The following is a 25,248-nucleotide window of genomic DNA, read 5'->3' as shown; positions in this document are numbered from 1 at the left end:
ATTATATTTCAGATGCTTAAAAACCTTTATGTTAGGCTGCTTGTGCAGATTCAGAGTAAGAAAAAATAAATACTATTTGCCTGTGGGTAGAAAAGACTTTCATTTTAAAAAGGGCTTGAGTGATTTATGCTAGTCTGGTTTTAAGCAGCACTGATTAATATTAAAACAACAGTTGTTCATTTAAGACTTCAGATGTAAAGAACCTTGACAGGCTGGAGAGGTGGGCACAAGCCAACCTCATGAAGTTCAATAAGAGCAAGTGCAGGGTCCTGCATCTGGGTTGAGGCAATCCCAGGCACAAATACAGGCTGGGCAGTGACTGGCTGGAAAGTAGCCCTGAGGAGAGAGACTTGGGGGTGCTGGTGGACAAGAGGCTCAACATGAGCTCTCAGTGTGCACTTGCAGCCCGCAAAGCCAATCAGATCCTGGGCTGCATCAGAAGTGTGGCTAGCAGGTCGAGGGAGGTGATCCTCCCCCTCTACTCAGCCCTGGTGAGACCCCACCTGGAGTACTGTGTCCAGTTCTGGAGCCCCTATTACAAGAGGGATGTGGAGGTGCTGGAAGGTGTCCAGAGAAGGGCCACAAGGATGATCAGAGGGCTGGAGCACCTCTCCTATGAGGACAGACTGAAGGAGTTGGGGCTGTTCAGTCTGGAGAAGAGAAGGCTCCGAGGTGACCTAATTGTGGCCTTCCAGTATCTGAAGGGGGCCTACAGGAAGGCTGGGGAGGGACTTCTCAGGATCTCAGGTAGTGATAGGACTAGAGGGAATGGAATGAAGCTGGAGATGGGGAGATTCAGGCTAGATGTGAGGAGGAGGTTCTTCACCATGAGAGTGGTGAAACCCTGGAATGGGTTGTCCAGGGAGGTGGTTGAAACCCTGTCCCTGGAGGTGTTTAAGACCAGGCTGGATGAGCTCTGGCCAGCCTGATCTAGTGTGGGGTGTCCCTGCCCATGGCAGGGGGGTTGGAACTAGATGATCCTTGTGGTCCCTTCCAACCCTGAACGATACTATGATACTATGAAAGTCAGGTTGAACTTGGTTTTAAAGACTGGACAGATGTATTCTCAAAGCATGAAATTAATCAAGTGTGTATAGCTTACTTGCCTAACTAATTCTGTAGTTAGGGCGAAAGCACATTCACAGCATTGTAGGTAGAAGAAACTGGAGGAAACTCCCGAGGTGGAGGTAAAAGGAAGGTGCCTGTTTTCCTCTTCATGAACCCCTTTAAACAGAAAGGGTGTAGTGCAGAATATTTGTGTAAAAACTCACATGTTTTCCATGTAATTTTTAAGTCAGTTGTATAATACCGTTTTTTTTTATTTTTAGGTTCCTTTTAAGCAGATGATTTTTAGATAAAGCAAGTCTTGTATAATTTGCCATTAATTGAATGTGAAAGTAGGAAGAATCTGGTGCTTTGCTTGTTGCCATGAAAAGAGTGAAAAGCATGATGCCCATGGCATACTGAGGAGTGTAAAATGACTTATGGATTTTCTTTATTACGTGTACTTTCTTTCAGAAGAAATGCAGTCTAAATTTGTAGATCAGATATAGTTTCATAGTTTCATTCAGGGTTGGAAGGGACCACAAGGATCATCTAGTTCCAACCCCCCTGCCATGGGCAGGGACACCCCACACTAGATCAGGCTGGACAGAGCCTCATCCAGCCTGCTCTTAAACACCCCCAGGGACGGGGCCTCGACCACCTCCCTGGACAACCCATTCCAGGGTTTCACCACTCTCATGGTGAAGAACCTCCTCCTCACATCCAGCCTGAATCTCCCCACCTCCAGCTTCATTCCATTCCCCCTAGTCCTATCACTACCTGATATCCTGAGAAGTCCTTCCCCAGCCTTCCTGTAGGCCCCCTTCAGATACTGGAAGGCGACAATTAGGTCACCTCGGAGCCTTCTCTTCTGCAGACTGTACAGCCCCAACTCCTTCAGTCTGTCCTCATAGGAGAGGTGCTCCAGCCCTCTGATCATCCTTGTGGCCCTTCTCTGGACACGTTCCAGCACCTCCACATCCCTCTTGTAATAGGGGCTCCAGAACTGGACACAGTACTCCAGGTGGGGTCTCACCAGGGCTGAGTAGAGGGGGAGGATCACCTCCCTCGACCTGCTAGCCACACTTCTCCTGATGCAGCCCAGGATCTGATTGGCTTTGCGGGCTGCAAGTGCACACTGAGAGCTCATGTTGAGCTTTTTGTCCACCAGCACCCCCAAGTCTCTCTCCTCAGGGCTATCCTCCAGCCAGTCACTGCCTAGCCTGTATTTGTGCCTGGGATTGCCTCGACCCAGATGCAGGACCCTGCACTTGCTCTTATTGAACTTCATGAGGTTGGCCTGTGCCCACCTCTCCAGCCTGTCAAGGTCCCTCTGGATGGCCTCCCTTCCCTCCAGCGTGTCTGCTGCACCACACAGCTTGGTGTCATCAGCAAACTTGCTGAGGGTGCACTCAATGCCACTGTCCATGTCCCCCACAAAGATGTTGAATAAGATAGGTCCCAGGACTGATCCCTGAGGGACTCCGCTTGTCACTGGCCTCCACTGGGACATGGAGCCATTGACAGCCACTCTTTGGGTGCGGCCATCAAGCCAGTTCCTTATCCATCTAGTGGTCCACCAATCAAACCCATGTGTCACCAGTTTGGAGACCAGGATGTGGTGCGGGACAGTGTCGAAGGCTTTGCTCAGGTCCAGGTAAACGACATCAGTTGCTCGCCCCTCATCTATTAATTTTGTCACCTGCTCATAGAAGGCCACCAGGTTGGTCAGGCAGGATTTGCCCTTGGCAAAGCCATGCTGACTGTTCCCAATCACCTCTTCACTATTCTTCTGAGCGAGTAGTGACTCCAGGAGGATCTGTTCCATGATCTTTCCAGGCACAGAGGTGAGACTGACTGGCCTGTAGTTCCCTGGTTCCTCCTTCTTGCCCTTTTTGAAGATGGGGGCAATGTTTCCCCTTTTCCAGTCTGTGGGGACTTCACCAGACTGCCAGGACTTGATATTCTTTTCCAATGAGAGCTTAGCACAGCTACCAACTTCAGAATATCTGCATCACAGAAGCTTCTAGAATTTTGATAATTGTTTTAAACTTTTTCGCCCTGGATATTTAGTAACTTCTGAGGGTTACAACAAATGCTCTCCATTGAGAAGAACTTAAATAAGAGAGATGACAGGAGACATATTGCATTGTATGTTGTGTTTATATGCTATCCTGCCTGAATTTTTTTCACTGCATGGAGCTGGAAAAGAACCCTGGTATGTAGAAAGAGGAAGAAATGTTTCTGGGGAAAAGCTCTATCTGTGTTGTGATAATTACTTAGACTGCCATGGAGCAGATTAAAGGGCACATCAGTCCGTAAATGGTCATCTTTTTTTAAACAAACCAAACTCAAAACAACCTAAAAAAGTCCGACAACCCCAAACTGAAGTAATCATTCCAGCAAATTGTCCTCCTTGCTTTCCTTGCTGTTTTACATATTTTTTTCTGTTTTGGCAAGGCCATTCACTGCAGAAGATGAAAAACTTACATGAAATATTTGCTTGGGAACTGTCCAATGGAAAGTGCAAGCGCAGTAGCCATAGGAAGAAGAATACCTTACAGCACATGGCACTTGGAAACATGTTATTTTCAGTAACATTGGAAACTGGATTAAGATCTCTTACAGAGCAGCTACAATCTTTTTAAGAGAAGAAACCTGGATGAGGAAATACTTGTTTCTGTTTAAGCCACTTTTTATTAATTGTAATGGTGTGTTTAAGGAGATGTTTGGCTTTAATTGATGAAACTATCTAGGCTGTTCAGAAGCAGATGTGTGTGTAATCATGCATCACTTTTTATACTACATTGTTCAGTCTTTTCTGCTTTGGACAAACTTTTGCTAGTTAAGACCAAAGTTTTTTACTTGTGTTTTGTGAAGGCTTCCCAGCAGTACTGGAAAATACTTTAATTACCTTGTTTATGGCTGCTTGCCTTTATTTTAAGCAAAAAGGAGAAGCAAGAAATAGGAAGATGCAATGTAAGAAAGTAAACAGAGAAGAGGGGATGTGAGCAGGAGTGCGGATTCTCACTCCAGCTGATGATGCTCATAACTGCCACTTTCAACAGCTTTGGGTTTCCTTCTGTTGCAGTCTGTTTATGATGTGCAACTGAGAGCTATTTCTGTCATGGTAAATTTTGGAGATCTATAAAGTCAGTGTTACTGTTGTAATAGGAAGCTTCTAGAGCTGGCCTCCTGTGAGTGGGATGAAGGGTGAAATACTCTGTGGTTTTGGCACACCGGTGTCCACCATGCTTACTTTGGACCAGAGACTTCTGACCACATCTCTTACGTGACGTGTTGTCATGGTTCTTAAGAATTACCGGGAAGTACTTTAGCTGAACTAAACCATGCTTAGTTTCATGATACATATCTCATTTGGCAACTACTAGAAGCTTCTGACCTCACTCTGAAGTTTTACTTTTCAGTGAAGAAGAAATAAACTTTCCTGTCTCTTCCATACCCAGGTGTCTGTTGAGGCGAATGTTCTTGCAGTGGTTAAAGTAGATATTTCTGTCAAAAAAATGGTTTCAACAAATCACAGAGGTGTCATAAAATTTGTTAGTGGTATGAACTAGTCAGGTGACTGAAATGTCTGGGGGAAAGAATGTACTTTTCATGTTGTAACTAATTTTAGTGACCTGTGCTAAGCAGTGAAGGTCTAGATCAAGGTTTGCAGTTCTATTTTATCCAAATGTATGTTCTTATTCTACATGTAAAATTAATTGCTGTCACTTGAGGAAAGAAAGTCTAATCTCTGTGCTTCGAAAAATTGTTCTAATGCAAGTCCTTGTGATAACTGCAGGCACACTGGTAGGCATATTCTCTGTGGGCAGTTTGAAAATTAGAAGAAAAAATTGCCTCTTTTGACACAATTGACTTTGTGTAATAGCTGCATTACTTGTAATTGCCTAAAGGAATTGCCAGAAGCCCACAACAGAGAGGGTCTTAGTTCTTTACTTCTCAGGAACACGTACCACTTTGCGATTTATTGCTACAACACCAGATGTTAGTGATGGAACAAACTTGTACTCCTACCATTTGAGAAGAACAGCTAGACAAGGCCTTGCTAATCTGACCCATCAATTGCAGGACTGGCATGAGTTTCTTCAGAGCATGCTGAGGTCACCACAACACAACGTTTTATGTCACAGCAAGCAGTAATGTGTGCGATACTGTGAATATATTGAAAATGCTGCAGGTCTTAGGATTTTGTAGAGGAGCAAGAAGCACATTGCTACTTACTCTCTGATTCCTGGAAGTTGAAGGTTGTGTGGTTTATGATGCATGTCACAGATATTTAATCACAAAGAAGCTTTTTATACAGGCAGAGGCCTACTTTTAGATGTTTAGTTAGCAATGTAACTCGTTTCTCTTTTCTTAAAAGGTAGTTTGATTAATGCTACGCAGGTACAAAATTACTTGCTGAATTTGCAACAGGTGTATGTTAGCTGAATTTACCTCCTGTCAAGACAGCTAAACCTGTTAAAACTAGTATTAAAGGCAGAATATATGAATAAATACATTACTCATTTATGTAACACTTTCAGCAGAAACTAAATATACAGGGTTTCTAGTACTACTAGTGATTAATACAAGTAGAGTAGTGTGGTTTTAAGATTTGAACAGCTTAACTTTATGTAGTCCTGCAGGAAGTAAGTTGGGATTTGCTTCTTTCTTTACTATATTAATTTCAGGCTACTAGAGGTAATGAAAAATCAGTTGACATAGATTAAATATTTCATTATCAGTATGGCTTGGATGAGATTGTAATTTTAGTTGGCTCAAGGTTGTCACAGCTCTTTGCTTTTCAAATTACAAATTTTACAATCCTTACAAACACTTTTCTATTCTAAATGAGAAATTGTGTATGTGAGGAATACCAGGATACTGAAGTAGCTTTAAAAATAGAAGTGGACACATGGCATTCTAAAGAAGAGATATGCAGCAGCCTGTGAGCGCATGCATTTTCATTGGAAATAGGCACTCTGGTTTCATACTCTGTTGCATTAAAGGTATTTATGACATAACTGCAGTGATGACGTCAGTAGCTTTTCTGCCTATATCTGACTCTGTCTTCTTAGTCTATTATTTATTACGACAACTGCCAAAAATGGCAGAAGAGGAGCTGATTATAATTTCAGCTGCAAACAAAATATTTCATGTAGAGTGCACATGAGTTTAGCAGATAACTGCTTCTGCTAATTCTGGGATATAAATCACCGTGTTTAAATGTCAGGATATTATATCTTTCAGGTGTCAACGGAAACAATGGCGGATAGATTTGCCAGCCACTAGCGTGGTGATCACCTTTCATAATGAAGCAAGATCTGCTTTGCTTCGAACTGTTATCAGGTATACCTGAGACACCTTGATTTCTGTCCCCCACCCCCCCCCCAGCCAATAGCTTCAGTAAGGTAATAGCTTATGATAAGGAAAGGAAGTAACAATCCATTATGCTTTTCTGAACCATTTCCTGAGGGAAAGATTGAGCCTTCATTCATGCCTCCAGTTCTTATGTTTTGAAATAGTGGCATTAAACACACAAAATAACTCTCCTTAACTACAAATGCAGAATAGAATAACCAGGTTGGAAAAGACCTCTGAGATCTCCAAATCCAACCTATCATCCAACATCATCTAATCAACTAAACCATGGCACCAAGTGCCTTATCCTATCTCTTCTTAAACACCTCCAGTGATGATGACTCCACCACCTCCCTGGGCAGCCCATTCCAATGGCCAATCACTCTTTCTGTGAAGAATTTCTTCCTAACATCCAGCCTAAACCTCCTATGGTGCAGCTTGAGACTGTGTCCTCTTGTTCTGTTGGTGGTTTTCTGAGAGAAGAGACCAACCCCCACCTGGCTACAACCTCCCTTCAGGTAGTTGTAGAGAGCAGTAAGGTCTCCTTTGAGCCTGCTCTTCTCCATGCTAAGCAACCCCAGCTCCCTCAAAGGGCTTGTGATCCAAACCACTCATGTCCAGAAGATGTTTGGAGTTTGGCTCTTTAACTAGCTTCAAGAAAGACTCAGGAAGGATGGTTCTGCAGGGGGTATGTGACCTAAAGCTATCTGCAAAACCTCCCTGTTACAAGTAGTCTAGTATCCAGTCATTTCCAAAGGCTGCAATTTCAGGAGGGAACTCTCATGCATGTCCCCCTTTACACAAATGCTTTGTGTAAGAATTAATTGAATAAGAATAAGGTGAAAATAGAATCCCCAATTAAGTTCTGTTGTGGATTAACAAAGTAACTGCTTTTATGAAATTATTACAGAAACCTAAGCCTGCTTAGTATTGAATACTCTTTAATCTGTTTCAGTGTCCTTAAAAAAAGCCCATCACATCTTATTAAGGAAATCATACTGGTGGATGACTACAGTAATGATTGTAAGTAATTTTACAGGGTTTTAACTTTGTTTATTCTAATAAGACTTTCTGTAGGCATTAGTAGGTGACTTGGTTAAGAATAGGTCACATGAACAGGAATTTGTGGAGACTAATCCAAACCTAGTTTTAAATTATTTTGTATCTGCATTGTGGAAATGGGAAGAGGTTTGTTAAGTGCTTCAGGTAGACTTTATTATGTCCTGCTAGCTGAAGGAGCAGAGTGTATAATTGAAAGCAGCCTATATATAGTATGCTATCTGATTTAAAAATAAACCCCATGGTGTTTGCACCAAATAGTTTTATAGCAAAGCCTTAAACAAATGCTAACCTCCATCAGCCTCTTGAAAAAAACCCTACTGACTCTAAAATAAGTCAATGACTTAGAAGTACTGAGGCAGCTATATGATACACAATGCAAACTCCAACAATTGAAATGGACCTCTAAATAACATTTCTAAAAGGAAATTAAGGTCAATATTTGCATTGTTAGTTTATAGCTAGTTTAGGATAGGTTTAAGCCTTAATGTTGGTTAAAAAGTGAAATTTCTCTTATGCAAAGTAAACAGTTTTTTAATGCAATGTAGTAAATGTCTAAATTAAGCAGATAAAATATAATTAAATAGAAACATTTCAAAAGTGCAAAATTAAATGAGGTTTAAATAATATAAGAAAGGTAGTAATTTCTTAGCTTGGCAACTCTTCTTTGCTTCTTCTGAGACAAGTCGATTGTTGGGTTTTTTTAAGCATCTCTTACCGATTTGTGACTGTAAATGTTTTCACTACAAAGTTTTTCATTTTCTCTGAAGACAGCCTCTCTTATGATATGTAGTGTTGGATATCAAACTTTCCCATCACTGGATTTGACTTTTTTTTTCCCCTAAGCTGAGGATGGTGCTCTCTTGGGAAAAATTGAAAAAGTGCGGGTACTTCGAAATGATCACCGAGAAGGTAGGCTTAATCCCAGGAGGGAAAATACATGCTCTGGGCTTCCTTATCTGTCAATCTTCATCAAGGAACTTTTTGCTATGCATTCTATATCAGAAGGGGGATTTTTACTTTATAAATCAGCTTACTAATGGAAGGAATAAAAACAAATGCGTTTATGCAATAAAAACATTAATTCTGATTGATTGTTTTCATGTTGCTGTGTGTCCAGCTGCTCGTTGTTAGCTTTTACTGACTTGAGAAATTGCCACTGACCATCAAACTTTCCTTTCTCTTAATTCACTGAGTCCCCACTCAAGATGCTTCCATTGTTCATGAGGTCTCACTGTACACTGTACGAATGTTTGAAATGATACAGCTTAAAAGTGGCCCTCTTTATTGCTGGTTCCCTTACTAGAGATGATTTTAAGGATCCAGTTGATACATGGCCTGTTCGTTAGGCAGACTGGAGAGGGTTTTAGCAACCAGGAGGCCCAGGAGTATTCTAGTTTTGCTGAAGCAAGTGTGCCATGTAACAGACTTGTGTTACATTTTTGTTTACCTTTTTGTTGCTTTGTAAATTACGGTGTCCTGTCACTGAGCCCTTCAGTCAGCAGCTTTCTGGCTATGCAGCTTGGAATTTTAGATGCAGGCAACTGCTATTCTGCAGTTTGAAATAATAACTGGGACTGCTGGGTGAAATAGCTGACTGAGTTAGCAGATATGTGCTTGTTTATTTTTATAGGCACTGCATCTTCTAGGCTCACAGCCTGCCCTGGGGAGGAGGTAAAATCATTAAATTGTCAGAAACTGGAAATGGCGTGCAGAAAACTTGTGTTATCCCAAAATTATTTATTGCAAATTGATGGACTCTTAGTGTTTAAAATTTTGTTTGGGATATACTTGTGAACAAAAGCTTTTAGGAAAGCAGGTCTCTTATAATTTGGTATGGTTGCAGGGTTCTGAGTAAGTCAATACCATTTCGCTGATCAGTACAGCACTGATGGAGACAGTAGTGTTGTGGGTGCAATTTAGAAATGCTCTTTAAATCACTTTAATCACTTGTTACAAAGTCCTAGTTTAAGACACTTGGTGGCAAACAACGTAGAAAGAAAAACAGGGGGGGAAAATTACTTGACCTTGCTCTTGAGTGACAAATACCAATGAATTTTGAATAGTAATAAAGAAAAGTAGAGAGCACGCTTGCAAAGGAATGAGAGCAAGCTTGCTGTTCTCTGTATGGGAATAAATGGTGGGATGTTCTATGGTATGTATGTAAATGTAGCAAGGGATTTAAAAAATGCCAGGTCATCCAATGAACAAGTGTTAGAAGGAAGTAAGGAAAGAAACAGGTCAAATTACTGAGGGTATCTGTGTAATTGAGGAGTAGAGAGAACCACCACCACCATATGGGTTTGCCAGAAGTTTTCTTCCAAAAGAAGTCCTGGAAGGTAAAAGTTTTAGAACAAACAATTAAAAAAACCCCAAAGAACAACAAACCAACTCAGACAGCCAAGAAAAAACACACCATAAAACAACAAAAAACCATCACCAAACCACAAAATGAGAGCCATAAGAAACACAGGAGAAAGACAGTGAAAATATGTGGTGGGAAGGCTCTCAGACACGAGTTGATGAAGCATGGTCATTTCTGGAAGAAGTTGATAGAGTGGTCAAACTATAGTGAGAAATACCATGGGGGTGCAGCAAAAAGATGAGGAAGGTAAGTTGGTGATGATCATAGAACTGTATGAAGGATCCAGTTCTGGGCCCCTCAGTTTAGGGAGGATGTTGACTTGCTGGAATGTGTCCAGAGAAGGGCAACAAAGTTGGTGAGGGGCTTGGAACATAAGCCCTATGAGGAGAGGCTGAGGGAGCTGGGGTTGCTTAGACTGGAGAAGAGGAGACTCAGGGGAGACCTTATTGCTCTCTACAACTACCTGAAGGGAGGTTGTGGACAGGCAGAGGTTGGTCTCTTCTCCCAGGCAACCAGCACCAGAACAAGAGGATCCAGTGTCAAGCTGTGCCAGGGGAGGTTCAAGCTGGAGGTTAGGAAGAAATTCTACAGAGAGAGTGATTGCCCATTGGAATGAGCTGCCCCGGGAGGTGGTGGAGTCACCATCACTGGAGGTGTTTAGGAGGAGACTTGATGGGGTGCTTGGTTGCATGGTTTAGTTGATTAGGTGGGTTGGATAATAGGTTGGACGTGATAATCTTGAAGGTCTCTTCCAACCTGGTCTGGTCTATTCTGTATTTCTTTTCAAGACTTGAGTAATGATTATCATTTACTGTAATGCAGACCCAGCTGTTCTTGCATATCACTGTAATACTAAGGTACTTTAATTCTTCTGCTTAAATCGGGTTGAAACCTGTAGTCTAGGGTGCAGTAGGTTGGAAGCTTGTGGGCCATTTAGTATGAAGTCACTTCACTGAATTGTTAACTAGCATCTCATTGTGATAATGAAAATTGTGTGTTTATGCTGTCTTGAGTGTAATTTAATTTGACTAATGCAGTGTGGTAGTTTCTTGGTACTGTTGATTGTTTTCCTCAGTATGAATTTAGAACTTTGCACCTTTACTTGTCAGGCTTGATGCGTTCCCGTGTCAGAGGGGCAGACGCAGCACAAGCAAAAGTGCTGACCTTCCTGGACAGTCACTGTGAATGTAATGAGCACTGGCTGGAACCGCTTTTGGAAAGAGTAGCTGAGGTTAGTAAACAGTTCTTTTAAAGTAATTTCCTGAATGAGTAGCTTTTAAATTTTAAAGTCATCTGGTTTATACTGCATTAATTTTATGCATTTTTCTAAGGAAGCTTTTTCTCTGAAGTGAGATGATGATGATTGGAGTGTTCTGTGATTAAACCCCACTTTTTGTTCATTTAATCTGTGAAAACAGGATCATAAAATGTGAATATTTGTTATTATCTCTACAAGCAATTCAAATACAAGCTGCTTTCATTCTTTAGGGACCTCCTCAGTAAGTACTGAAAATCTTCAGAGCAAAGTAAGGTTCTCCTCAACCAATGTCATCTCAATGTGATTTAGTTTATGTGAGTGTTTATGCCTCATTAACATTCAGTGGGATAATAGGAGAGAGATTGAGGTGTGAAACCAGTATTCTCATGGAAATTACTAGGGGCTGTGGATTGTCAGCTTCTATGAAAATGATGCTTTGTTTGAGAGGATTGAGAGTGAAAGTATATTATTTTTCTCTTGGGGTTGGTTATACTTATTAACTTCCTCTGGAGGAACTCATTTGGAGCATAAAGCTGATCAGATGTGATCCCGAAAAGCACTAGGGAACACTCAAGACATCAGGGCTTTTCTTTCCTAATTATATTCCCTTTCTGGTAAACTCCCCTTCCACTAAAGGCTTTCTTTTGAAGTGCTGCTGGTCAAGGTGGTTTTGCTAACATACCCTGTCTTCTTAATACCCAGTTGTTTGCTTATCCTCTCCACACTTCTGTTTCCATTTCACCCCAAAAAGGGAAGTAAATCACATATACTCAATATGGTTTAGTTGATTAGATAGTGTTGGATGATAGGTTGGACTCGGTGATCTCAGAGGTCTCTTCCAACCTGGTTAATTCTATTTTGTTCTAGACTAATATGCCAGTGGAGAAGCTATCAATTAACAAATGATTTTTCCTTATTCTGTTTGGTTCTATGATGTATATTGCAGAAAAGTGCTAAGTTCCTGAAGACCTATCAGGAGTTAAAACCCTTTGGAGTATTAGTAACTCTAATCAGCTCAAACTATTGAAGTATCTAGAGCCTATGAAGCCCTTGAGCAGTGAGTAATATAGCACTTCCTTCTGCCTGTACCCATGTAAAGTTTTGTAGCCTCAGAAGGGTTAGGGGAATTTCTCTGTGATTATTGACTGGGAAAATAAACTTGAAGGCATTAAATACATCTCAGAAGGAAGTGAATAATGCTTGCAGCTAAAGCACTAATGGATTCTATGATGTGGGAACTATTTTTAAGACTTTGTGCAAATGGTTTGATGTATCTTCCTGTTCAAGGAATCAGAAAAGAAATGGTAGTTTGGCCAACAAAACCCTTTTAGTTCGACAGCTGTTTTACCATTTATCCTTTTCTTGTCTGTGACCTTTTTTCAGGGTGTACTCATTTTGGTTTGGTGGGGATGATAAAGTGTTACCTTTCAGTCATAGCAGCGTATAAAACCTCTTATTGAATTGCTGACAATTTGGTGAACATTCACCATTACATGTGGTGTATACTTGGTGGGAGATGCATATTTTGGTGCATATTTTACTTTGTGCAGCAGCCACTTCATAGCAGCACATAAATTATTAGATCCACAAAATTTGCTCCTTGCAATTGTCTGCTCCACACTAATCATGTGTGCCATTGTATAGTTTTCAGCTATGAATAGAGTTTTCCATTCTCAGAAACTTGATGTACCTTTAAATAATTGTTGTGGAATTCTGGTTTGCTTTCATCCTGTAAGATTCCCAGCCAACAGGGTTAAGTTTCACAAAGCAGCTTCTAAGCTTTCTGCTTGTTCAAATAATTAAGGCATGGATAGTGTTTACTACCCGTGTGTTTACACTGGATAGTGTACACAGTGGATGCTGTATGATAGGTCTTGTTACTTTGAATGGATTTTGCTCACAGTGCAGATCATATGTTAATTGGAGGCATTTTCTTGGTGATCTCAGTGACAAGAAGCTGAATAGATGAGAACTTTGATCTGCTCAGGCCTCGAAGGTAACTTTTTCAGGTCAAGGCTACTGTGCATTAGTGCAGTATTTTCTGATGTGCTGCTGCTACATCTCTTCTACCTGTGGTGGAAGGTGTGGATTTTTAATTTATTCCTTTTCTTCCAGAATTGCCCACTTGACATTTAATTCTGTTACAGTTCTAGGGGATTAGCTGTGTGTGTTAAACACACAAAACTATAGCTTCCAAGAAACAGTTTGAATTGAGTCAGTTCTAGAATACCATTGTGCTGTATCCACTTTACAAAGTTGCATCTTTTCACATTTTCCTCAAGTTAGGAGCACTTGAGGCATCAAGCTCTTCTCATTTGAAGGTTGATCCATCCAATGGTTTTCTTCTTTGAGATGGATTTCCTAGCTAGAGTATCCTTGTCTATTAGCCAGGCTTGCTTAGCGTTCTTAGAGGAGTCTGTCTTTGCTAGAGGTTTTTCTTCAGCAATTTGAGCAAAGGCTTATAGCAGAAACAACATACAAGGTGAGCATTTGAGACTTCAGAACATGTACAGAAACCTGAGCAACCTGGAGCTGAGATTTTTCTCACTCTTTGCGCCCTCCTAGAGAATGGTTTTCTGTCTGATTCCCTAAGGGTATAATTTGTCTACTAGATTTTTGTGTATGCATTGGGTTCAGGAAATTTAAACAAGGAGCCAGTGAAGCTTAACCCTTTGATTTCCCAGAAAATGTCAACGTAGTGAAAAAGTGAAACAGACTTGAAAACATTATTAACTGCTAGCATTTCATGAACTGCCTTTAGATACTGGAAATGGAAAAAGCCAAGTAAATAATCTTTTTGTTCTATTCTTATGATACCTCACTTATATGAGGAGAAATGTAAAAAACAGGGAAAATTCTGATACAGAACCAAAAGAATTTGTTAGCATAGCATAGCCTGATCTCAGTGTAAATCTGGTCTCATTTTTAGGAAGATATTTTTAAATAAAGAAGGTCTTAAAAGGAAGAAAGAACTAAGATTTAAGAAGTGAGATGTGGATTCCTTTTTCATGTGTCTCAGATTTTTGTGACCTATAATGAGTCAATTTTTCAGTGGCACAGTGCCGAAAGGAAAATGTTTATATTTTCTCCTAAAGAGTGTTGCAAAGGTTAGTCTTTGAAATGTCCTGAGATTTTTAGGAAGGAGGGAGAAGCAGTGTGTGCCAAATAACTGGAAGTTATTTAAATAATATGTTAAGTGTAGCAAGTGATGTGATTGAGGTGCCACACTGGTATTGAAAGAACTGATCAGACCATTGGTAAAAGTCTGAGGAAATCCCAAATGCCTAGAGATTATGTTATCGGCTTACCCTGCACAGTGGAGAGAAGTTAAAGCCTAGCTGATACTCTACCTAATGTGATACCTGATAACTTGGGCAGCTTTTACCACCAGGTTCCACTGTGCCAAGTAGAACTGTTTGAGAAAATACACACATTTTCAGAAAAGGTTGATGGATGTAGATGTATAAGCTGTGTCTGTTTCAGCTAAAGAAAAAAGAGAAAGAAAGGAAGAGTGGTTTCATTTTTGTATTTCATGCTGACGGGTGTGTTGTGAGCATGGATAGACTGGGTATCTTCTGTCTCGTCAGCCTTCAATTAAAGGAGTTGTTTGACTTTGTCACTGTATATAGAATGCCTAAAATAAGGTCATGGGTGCACCTGAAATGCATTAGTGTTGTAGGAGGACATACAAAGATAGTGTTTTGAAGTGAAAGTGAAATCGTCATTGCCTCCCAAATACAACATAGTTAGTAAACCTGCATGCTTGCTATTACAAACAGGGAGGTTTAGGCTGGATGTTAGGAAGAAGTTCTCCACAGAAAGAGAGATTGGCCATTGCAATGTGCTGCCCAGGGAGGTGGTGGAGTCACCAGCACTGGAGGTGTTTGAGGCTGGATGGGGTGCTTGGTGCCATGCTTGAGTTGATTAGATAGTGTTGGATAGTAGATTGGACTTGATGATCTCAAAGGTCTTTTCCAACCTGGTCTGGTCTATTCTATTCTATCATGGACTTGAGACTACAGCTAACAGAAATAGGAGGTAAAGATGTGATCAGTGGGGTAGTAGGGCAGTTGCTGGTTTTTGTCTGTTTCTAGTTTGCTTTAGACAAAGCTAATTAGTACTTAGTAGGGGACTTGATTAGATAGTTCTATTACATCCCCCATAAAACCAGATATTTGTGTAGTTGGTATAGCTGCACTGATACTTAAAAGGTATGTAGAAATCAGTAATAAGTCTTAAACTTTTAGCTTGGTCTTCACCTTGGATTCTCTTGGGTTCACTTCATTCTGCTTTGGCTGATACAGAAGTTAGTGACCTTTTGCTTGCTCAGGCAGAATGACCTAGTAAATGCCAACTATGTAATTAGGCCTTATTAAAATCAGCACAAATTAAATAGTTAGGATTCAGTAAGTGAAAACAGGCATCTAATGTCCTTATTGGACAAGCATTTGAGTAGGAGTTGCTTTTAAGTCTTTAATCATGAACTCCAGCTTTTCTCATATTTGCTTGGTTCCAGTCTGTTCCGTGTAGCACTGATTAGCAAGGGGGATGCATTGTTGATCTGCTGTTTAGAATGCCATGTATGGGTTTTTGAAGATACACTTATGAAATAAGTTCTTGAAATGGAGTTATTTAGTATGTACATGTGTTTTTTTAACCATGAGTCCTGATTTTCTTTAACCATTACCAAAATATCTCCTATTTATTAAAGGTTTGGGTGGTTTTTTGGTGGTGCATTTTTTTGGGGGGGTTATTTTCTGTTTACAGACGTGGTGACACGTGATTCTGAAATTCTGTGCTCTCTGAATGATGTTAAATTGTGGAGCTCTTATTTTATGTTTCATCAAATTAACATAGAACTTATGTTTCAGTGTGTATAGGTGACTCTCCCCCAGTAAGTCACGGAGACAAACTGGCCTAACAATGGTATTCTAATATTAGATGAGTTGTTTTTCAGAGTACTGAAAACAGTGAGCCTGCTGGATGATGTATGAGGAGTTGGTGGAAAGATTTATTTTTTTCTTAATGTTTTTGTCAAAGTAGTTCAGCTAAGGTAATTAGCATTGCTCACAGTAGTATACAAGGCTGTGGCTGGACAGAGGAAATGTGGTATCTGCCCCTGAAATCTTGTGTGTTGGAGATGGATAGCATCCATTAGTTTGAGGTGTTTTTAAGATCTCCTTCTCATCTAAGTGTGTGATTGTGAAGTGTGATTATTCACGTGTGAGATGGGTTAGCATCAACCGAAGACTTATCAGATTGCAGAAAGGTCTGCACGTTTAAATGGTGAAACAGGAACACAGTACACTGTGTAGCTACAGATTTGCTGTGGAAAATATGAATTGCCTGGATGTTTTTTTCCTTTTCTCTGGTTTTAAAGAGTAACAATGGAAGTGCTGTTCGCTCCATTGCCTTAGAACTACAAGTTTGATGCTTTCTTCAAAAGCAAGTTAAAAGGGGGGGATTACTGGAATGTAAGTGGCCTAAAATAGAAAGAGGATTCCTAGCTATATAGTGTGGTTTCTGCTTTCTGAAGCACTGCAGAGCAATGCTATTCACAGCATCAGCTATTCAGAGACATAAGTTGAAGTAAGGGGGGGAGCTGGGGGAGGTGTGCTAATGAAATCCTGCTGAACTGTTCAACATCTCATTCCTGCCTGAATCTTTCTTTATTGATTTCATCATTTCAATATTACTTTCTAATATTTATTTTAGGACAAGACCAGAGTTGTGTCTCCTATTATTGATGTAATTAATATGGACAACTTCCAGTATGTGGGGGCGTCAGCTGATTTAAAAGGCGGTATGTAACTGTACTGGAATACAGATGTTTTGGGGTATTTTTGTTTTGGTTTTCCCCTCAAAAAAAAAAGCATCGAGTATCAAAACTCATAATTGCTGCAGCTGTGGAATGGACAGTTAACTTACTGTTCTTTGCTTTCACGTGCCTACTTTTCCGTAGGTCACTTGTTTCTAGGCTTGGGTTTTAATTGGCCTTATTGTCTTCTGCTTTAAACTCATTCATCTTTATTCTCCTAGTTCTTAACAGTTTATAATACCTTTTGCCAATGTGCAAGACTCGTTCCGATGTATGTAGGACTGTGTAAATGTCAGAAGTAGCATATGGTCAGAGCTTATGACTCTTTTTAGATAAGCCCATCAGCAACACAGTGCCTTTAATTTTTCTTCTGAAAAAGCAGAAAGCTTTGGAATCATTTAAATGTTTTTTGTTAGCTGTGAATTGTGAAGAGTAAGATGTGGCCATGAAAATTTGTGCTATTTTTAATTTTGCTGTTACAAACTCCCCTGTCAAACTGAGTTTAGAAGTAGTACAGTTTCACTGTCTCTATCTTGTGGAAGCTGTTGACGGGAAATAGTAAAAAGACTTCTGAAGCCCTCAATAAAAATGAAGAAATAAAAAGAAAGCTCCCTTCTCCTTTCCAGAGAGGCAGAATGTGACCATACACTCTAAAACTCTACTCATTAGAAGTTTTTTTTCCACAGTTAGCAAGAATCTAGCATTTAAAATAGCTGTCCTCTGCTCTCCCTTCCCCTGCCCCCTGCTTTTTTGTTTAATGGAAGTAATTGTTCCGCAGCCCTAGAAAGCGTCTTCATAAAGACATAAGATATAGAAATTGCACAGTGCTGTTTCCACAGTGTTTCAGCTTTCTTCTGAATGGACCTTCTGGAGTGAAAAAGGAAATGAATGAAATTTTTAAGTTTTTTTTTTTTTTTAAGCCTGTTCTTTCAGTCTCTTAACTGGCCACCAGGTGTTGTCCTAGTAAACTAAAATAAATGCACTGAACTGGAGGTGAGAGGTTCTGTGTCCTTTAAATTAATGCTTCGGCACAATACCTACAGTGCATATATTCACTATATGCTAATGTATAGTTCTGTGCTATCCTCTGCATTCCAGCTCTATTAAAACCAATCTATTCATTATACCTCGTGTATGGAAATCCCTATACCATTATGTGGCTTTTATTGTTGTCAGCAGCAGGAGGAGGAATTCTTTCATTCAAACCTCTGGCTCCTGCAGGGTTCATGCTCTGTAATTCTTCCCAAGTGAAGTAGGAGAAGATTAAGAGATCATTTACTTGTTACCTCGTTACTGTTTTTCATCATTTGTCTTTGGAACTAAGTTTCCCAATCTTTTAATTTTTTTTTTTTTCTCCAGTGCACATTTTCTCACCTCATAAACAATAGTTTTTTTTTTTTGTTTTGTTTTGCTTTTTCCCCTTTAAGTACATGGAGTCTCTGGACTTTTGGACGGAGGAGTGAGAAGCTGTCTCTTTTTTTTTTCTTTGTCTTAAGAATACAAATTTTGCACATACCACTCATTAAAGCTATTCTGATATCTGTTGAAATGTGAATAACTTACTACTTTTCAGTGCTCAGAAGACTGATTACCATGTTAGAGGCCCTACAGCATTTGGCATCATGGAACACTTTCACTGGGGCCAAGTCTAAACCTGGAAACCAAACTATGCTTTCAACCTTAGATACAGTATCTGTGTGTCTGAAGCATGGAGACTTGAAACAGCTGGGACAGCATTTTTGCCTGGCCTGTTTTGAAAGGACTTAATCACGCAAGACAAGCAGCCTAGCAAATGCTACAAATGTGTTGAAGTGGAGAGGGCTGAAATCATTCCAAAGTCTGGCCAATACTAAATCCATGCACTTCATATTACAATTATGGGTTTATTTGAGGGGGGATTTGCAAGAGTGTTTATGCTACTCTGAGAAATCCTTTAATTATTGGAATAAAGCGTAGTTAACTGAGATCTAATAATTTAGAGTATGCCTGTGATGCCACTTACACAGGGTAGAATTTCATATTGAATATGCACTTGCATTTAAAAACACTCCTTTTACAGAGATACTGATATTATCTCATTGAGTGCACATTTTTCCCAGAGTCAGTGAAAATGGAGCTGGAAAACCATTTTTTTGTGGGTAGACAATTTATGCACTTCTTCCAAGTTTGTACGAGTGCAGTGTTCCAAAAGAGACCCCTTGTGTTCACTGCAGTGTGTGTAACTCTGTTGCTTCTGCTGCACAGCATTAGGGTTTGGTTTTTTCCCAAGTTCTCCCAGATGCAAGTAATTTTGCTGGGTTTGTATGATGAAATGTGGTTCTTGAACTGCATGGAAATATTTGAGCTCATTTTACTTCTCAGGCGCTGCGGCACTCTTGACTGTAGGCATTTTAGTGGTTTGATACTTGGAGTTTTGGAGCCATTAGACAGTCTTTCATTTCATGAAATACTCAAACATGGAGAGAGAGTTGGCATGCATGTCGTAAAGGCTGTTCAGGATAATGTCTGTATTGTGTGAGTGTGATAAGTATCTTGTGAGTTAAAATGAAAACTGTAGTTTTCAGCTCTCCTCATCAGTCATTACTATGCAAGTTTACAGATGCAGGGAGACAGTTTATAGGACTACAATTGTTGTCTGTTTACTGTAGCTTTTCCCCCACTTCCCCACAAAGTAGTTGCTTTATTTTTTGTGCTAGAGAAAGAAAACTATTGACATCTGTGCACCAGAAATCTGGAAATTACTCATTACATGACTTCATGGGATCTAAATGTGTTTGGCAGCAGGCAGTCTGTATAAGGCTGATTTGTTAGGTGTACTGGGAGAGGGCTATGGCCCTTGTGTAGTTATGTAATAGGTGTTCATGCTTGTGAGCATAACCCAGCTCAAAAACTGCTATGAAAGTGTTTCCCGTAGGACGTTTGTCTTAGTGTATCATTGCACAAGGAGGTAATTCACATGATTGCCAGGTAGAAAGCTGCTGCAAGTGTCATATTGATCTTACCTGTTCTGATCATCTTTATATGCTTCTCTGCTTAACTCACAAAAGGACCAGACCAACTGTTGCTGTGTACACACAGAAGGGAATTAAGATATCGGTGCTCTAGCGCTTGCCTCGGGTTAAAAAAATGTTGCAGATAGAAGCATGCAGTGGGAAAGGAGGAAGCTGAATAAATGTTAGTAAGTGGGAGCTATTTAACCTGTGGTGACCTTCGTGATACAGAACTGCTACTGTTAGGGAAGCACCAAGAGTATAACATAAAGCCTGTATGACTATAAACATGTGATCATTTGGCAGGAGTTGAAATGCAGTTGTACGCTAAAGACTTGGTAGCATTTGTAATGGCTGGAAGATCTTCAAATGATGTTCTGTTTGATGTAAGGATGTAAGACACTGGATTCTTATATAAGGCTTTTGCTTTGTCACTTGTTGACTGGCTTTCTTCTGTGTAATGGATGGAAATGAGAAATCAAAGTTACTTTGTATTTGAGATTACTTTTTTAAATTGTCCTGTCAATGTCTTTACCTTTCCTCTGGGATCCTCCTTGTTTGTTTCCTACCCTAAAGTTACTGCAAGTTAAAATTTTTAATTTAAATTACAGTTCTGAATGTTTTCAATCAACATTGTGTTGCTACAAGTTAAATGATGACCACAGTCTTTTTAACATTGCACTCTACTATTTTCTTCTCAAAGGCTTTGATTGGAACCTAGTGTTCAAGTGGGATTACATGACACCAGAGCAAAGAAGAGCACGGCAAGGAAATCCAGTTGCTCCAATAAAGTATGTCTGCATTGCCACTTCTCCCTCTTACAGATTTTAGTTTGCAACAGTAGTAACTTAAAAAATTGCCTTCTCAGAGTCTGAAAGGGGATCTTTACTATAGCTTTCAGTAATGTTGAAATTTCATTCCTATATATCTGGCATTATGAGACTCTCAGAAATACATTATACATCTATTAAATGCTTTAAAGCAGACTAGCAGACTGTTTAACTGTCAGAGTGACTTTATTTGTTTTTTTTTAATTTAAAGTTGGTGTGTTTTGAGGGTTGAAAATACAGCATCAGTTGTAATGTTATGTTCTTGGCACAAATTGCCGTCCTGTGCATAAGGAACTTGTGAGCCAAAAAATGGAGATTTGGAAATCTGCTTCAGAAGGTGGTTGGAGCACTGCACATCCTGTAGCAATATGTACAGACAACATTTGGAGAGATAGATGCAAGAGCATCTAACAGCATTGCAGATTTATTCAAGGAGGTATTAACCTTGAGGTGCAAATGAAAGTTATCTCTGGGTTCATGATTCTGTAAGTATTTTTATTTTCTTGCCTGTTTAGGACACCCATGATAGCTGGTGGACTATTTGTGATGGACAAATCATACTTTGAAGAACTAGGAAAGTATGATATGATGATGGATGTTTGGGGAGGAGAAAACTTAGGTATGTATATTATTTTACCTTCAGATTAATCTTGAAAGAAAGCAGGTTCCTTTGCAGCATTTACTGTCACAGAGTCATGGTCTTCCACATTTTGTGCAAGGAAGGTTAAAAGTAAAACCAAAACTTCACATATGCTGTTTGCAAAATCAAAAAAATTTACTTCATTGAGAGAATGATATGTAAACATGAGAGAATAAAAATATTTATTCATTAAGCAGTGAATTTCTTTGCAGTGGAAGTTGCCTGATAAAATTATAGGGTGTGGATAGGCAATTACTTTCAAAAATGCTTTCCTGCTTGAAAGACAAATCCTCATCTGAAGTTACTGATTGAAATAGAGTAATGCCTAAATGCTGGCAATTTAAAGATGTTTTAAGACATGTTTTCAGATGTTGCTGAAATCTCTTATGAGAAGTAGAACACTTCAGCCCTATGAAATAATTATAGGTGAGAAGTCATTTTTGCTGTAATTCCTTATTTTCAGATGTTTAAGTGAATGGGATTTAGGGAACAGGGAGGAAGGGCTGATAAATGTGTGCTTTATCCTTTCCTTCTTTGACTTGCTGCTTAGGTCTGGCTGGGGGGGGCTTTGCTGTTTGCATTACAGTATTGTACAGCTTTCCTCCTATTAAGATCTATACACTTGTGTTGAAACAAAGATTTGGGAGGATCAGAACTCTACAGCTTCAAGATTTCCAATCTTATTAATTAATATTTATTCTTTTTAGGGAGGAGCTGTATCTCAAACATTCTAAATAGTGTGTGTTAGAACCAGTTCTAAAGATAGAAACTTCTCTGCTGCACGTGCTAGCTGCAAAATCCTAAAAATACCTTAAACTGGTAAAATCTGTATTTTCAGTTACTGAAATATGCCTATGCATTGAGCATATGCTTGGCCTACAAGGAAATGCCTGCTACATACAGCACACTAAGTATGGTGGCACAGTAACCAAATCTTTAACACTTCTGTGAGGAGTTTAGAGTGGAAAAGCCATCTGTACAGTCCAGTCTCGGACCTTTGTATGCAGTCCACAAAGAGACTTCTTAAATGTTTTGACCAATTTCTCTTTTCTTAGTATTTTGGCTGTATATTGCTAAATTGTATTAGTATGAATAGTGTAATTTTTCTTTTTTTAAATGTCCTGGAAAAATATTGGATAAACTCCCTGCAGCAGTACTTGCATTCACTCTGAAACATTTTGCTTCTAGAAGCACTTAAATATTTGATTAACTTCTACCATGTACTCGAGTGACTTTCTCTGAAAATTTAGCAGCTGCTTTTATGCTTTGATAATTGAGGCTTTGATAGCAGGAAAGGGCACACGCAGCAGCTCCTTACTGAAGGTGAGGAAAGTGCATGCAAAAAGCTGTTCACGTTGTTCCTGGTGCATTCGGTTCCCCCACCTCCATGGGAAGGAGATTTTGGGGTGCTTTTGCTCTCTGAAAAGCCTACATCAGTCAGTACAACAAATGCTCATGGCTACCAGGCTTATTGAAGGTGAATAAGGATCACCTGGTGTACAATTTAATGGGGAATAAATGACGCGTGGACCAATCTGCAACATGAGGGTTAAAATTCAGCACACGCGCTCATCAGGCCTCTGCTCTCAAGTCTCTCTGGATCAGCAGCTGGATGTTACATGCAAATGACTTGCTATATGGACTTGAAAAATAATTCTATACACTGTACTTTATAAGATGTAGCATTTTTCCCTCAAGCATGTACAAAGCAGCTGTTACATGAGATTTTGTTCACAATAGTAAGTGTCCCAGCTTTACAGATGTCAAGGTCGTCCTGCAGAGTTTTACCTAAATTAGCTAAGAGGTAGCTCTTACTGTGGAGATGCAGTGGTAAATGTGACTGATATCACATGCTTGCTGTACAAAACAATGATCCAGCTCTGTTCTGTCTTGTCTTGAATTTGTAAACCTTAATTCAGAGAATCTTTACAGTGCTGTATGATAAGCATAGGAGGATTGGACCTGTAGAAGTTTTGCATCTAATTTGAAAACCTAGAGTTTTCTTCATAGTTTTGCTAAAACTAGGGAGAGAGTAAGGCATTCCCTGTCTTCTGTACTAATACAGATACAATAAAAAGTGAAAATCTGTTATTGAGAGGTGTAACAATCTCACATGACTGAAGAATGTTTGTGCTCTTTATGACTTTTCAAGGAAAAAACACGCTCTGCTGAAATTGTTACAAGAGCAGCTTTTTTTCTGGCACTGCTTGAGTACAGCAAAAAAAAGGGCTTCAAGGAGTTTGAGGTGTTTTAAAGTTTTAGTTGCTTTACATCCATTTTTAAAAAAATCCATGCAGGCTTCAGAAGCCATCTTGTTGGAAGTAAGAATTCTTGTCTGTGTTTACTAGTCCTTTGCTGTCTTCCTACAGCCATTTTGCATATATATATATATATATTTTTTATTTTTCTTTTCATTCCCCCCCCACTCCCCCAGATTCTTCAGAATTTAAGGTTCCAGGAAGTATATATGTAGGTTTACTTTTCTGGGAATTTATGGAGGGAGAATGAATAAGACTCATGTATACAGTAGGGGAAGCTATGAATAATGAAAAAAGTTGACACAAGTTATTTCTAAATTGCTTCTAAAATAAAAGTACTTTTGCACTGCCTGCATACATTCAGTAGATGAGTGGCATTTTGGATTAAACCTCCAGGTAAATCATTTAAATATGGAAGAACTTTAGCCACACGACATTGACCTCTACTTTTTTTAGTCAGAGTCTTACTTTACCTCATTTCAGAGGTGTGCATTTCCTAATAGTTTCAGAAATCTAGCATGACTTAAAGTATCTTACTGGTTTAGTCTGCACTTTCTTGTCTAGTGCAAAAGCCTTCATCTTTGATCCTATCTCCCTGTCTTCTTTCACTAGGCTGTCCTCACTGAGTGTAGCATCCCTCTGTGCTGGACATGCAACTGTGTGGACTTTCTAGCAAAATGACATAATGCTTCACAGTGGTAGAATAAAACTATTACTCTTCTGCTTTCACAATTTCAGCAGTATATCACCAAATTTGAGATAGACATGGGAAAGGCTGAAGTCTTCTCTGTGTAATTTGTTCTGGTAGAAACAGAAGTGCATTTATTACTGGCTTGTTTAATAGAAGCAGTAACCAGTCATTTATAGAGATTGTCTTTTTATTTCTACATTCTATGCTAGAAATAGGAGGTATAAGACAGTGATGTGAAAATTGTATGGAGAAAACATAATGTTCAGTTGTTTTAAAAATTGCTTTTGCCTATTGTCCCACGTTAATTCAACTGGAAAATCAAGACCAAGTTGCTGGCAAAGATAGTATTGCCATTAATATTTTGGAGGATGATTGATTTATAGACTGGACTGGGTTGACTGTCTAGGATTCATGAACATTCCTCATTGGCTGCAATGCAACTACATTTATGACAGGAACAAAACAAACAGGAAATGGTCCTTGTAAAAGCTTTGACCACTCAGGCTCTTTTTTCCCCCCCTTTGGACAGACCATCAAGAAGACATGTTCTCTAAACTTGGGGGCTTATTCTTGGTTTTTGTGGTGGTGTTTTTTGTGGTTGGTTTGTTTGCTTTTAACTATTCCCACCCCCCCTGCAATTTGTTTGACAGGCTGGGGCTCTTTTATTGTTGCTTTGGGGTTGGGTTTGGTTGTGTTGGTTTTGTTTTCCCTTTTTTAACAAATTCTTGTGACATATATTGTGTACATGGAAGGAAAGTTTATGGGGAAAGGAATGACACTGTGTCAGTCATAAAAGCTAGACACTGCCTTTGAATTAGAGCTGCTTAGTGTTGTTATTTGGGGTTTTTTGTTTAAATCTGTGGAAAGATACTGAATGATAAAGGAGAGACTTAAACTAAGGATAGCACCCAGTAACTGGAGCACCTGC

The 25,248-nt window shown here is 39.6% G+C and overlaps 1 protein-coding gene across 1 annotated transcript in view; it reads left to right on the top strand.

Moving 5' to 3' along the window:
* GALNT2 (polypeptide N-acetylgalactosaminyltransferase 2) overlaps positions 1-25,248 on the top strand; it is a 102,509-nt gene that overhangs the window by 61,883 nt on the left and 15,378 nt on the right. Inside the window, exons 4-10 of the mRNA XM_068154081.1 lie at positions 6,301-6,399; positions 7,367-7,434; positions 8,317-8,382; positions 10,945-11,066; positions 16,809-16,896; positions 20,605-20,692; positions 21,247-21,350. Coding sequence (XP_068010182.1) covers positions 6,301-6,399; positions 7,367-7,434; positions 8,317-8,382; positions 10,945-11,066; positions 16,809-16,896; positions 20,605-20,692; positions 21,247-21,350 — 635 coding nt within the window. The remainder of the gene's footprint in view (positions 1-6,300; positions 6,400-7,366; positions 7,435-8,316; positions 8,383-10,944; positions 11,067-16,808; positions 16,897-20,604; positions 20,693-21,246; positions 21,351-25,248) is intronic.

Source organism: Melanerpes formicivorus, unplaced genomic scaffold (genome assembly GCF_026170545.1).
Source record: "Melanerpes formicivorus ecotype bairdi unplaced genomic scaffold, bMelFor1.0.p_v2 SCAF_2, whole genome shotgun sequence".
Taxonomy (NCBI): domain Eukaryota; kingdom Metazoa; phylum Chordata; class Aves; order Piciformes; family Picidae; genus Melanerpes; species Melanerpes formicivorus.
This window is presented reverse-complemented; position numbering and strand designations above follow the sequence as displayed.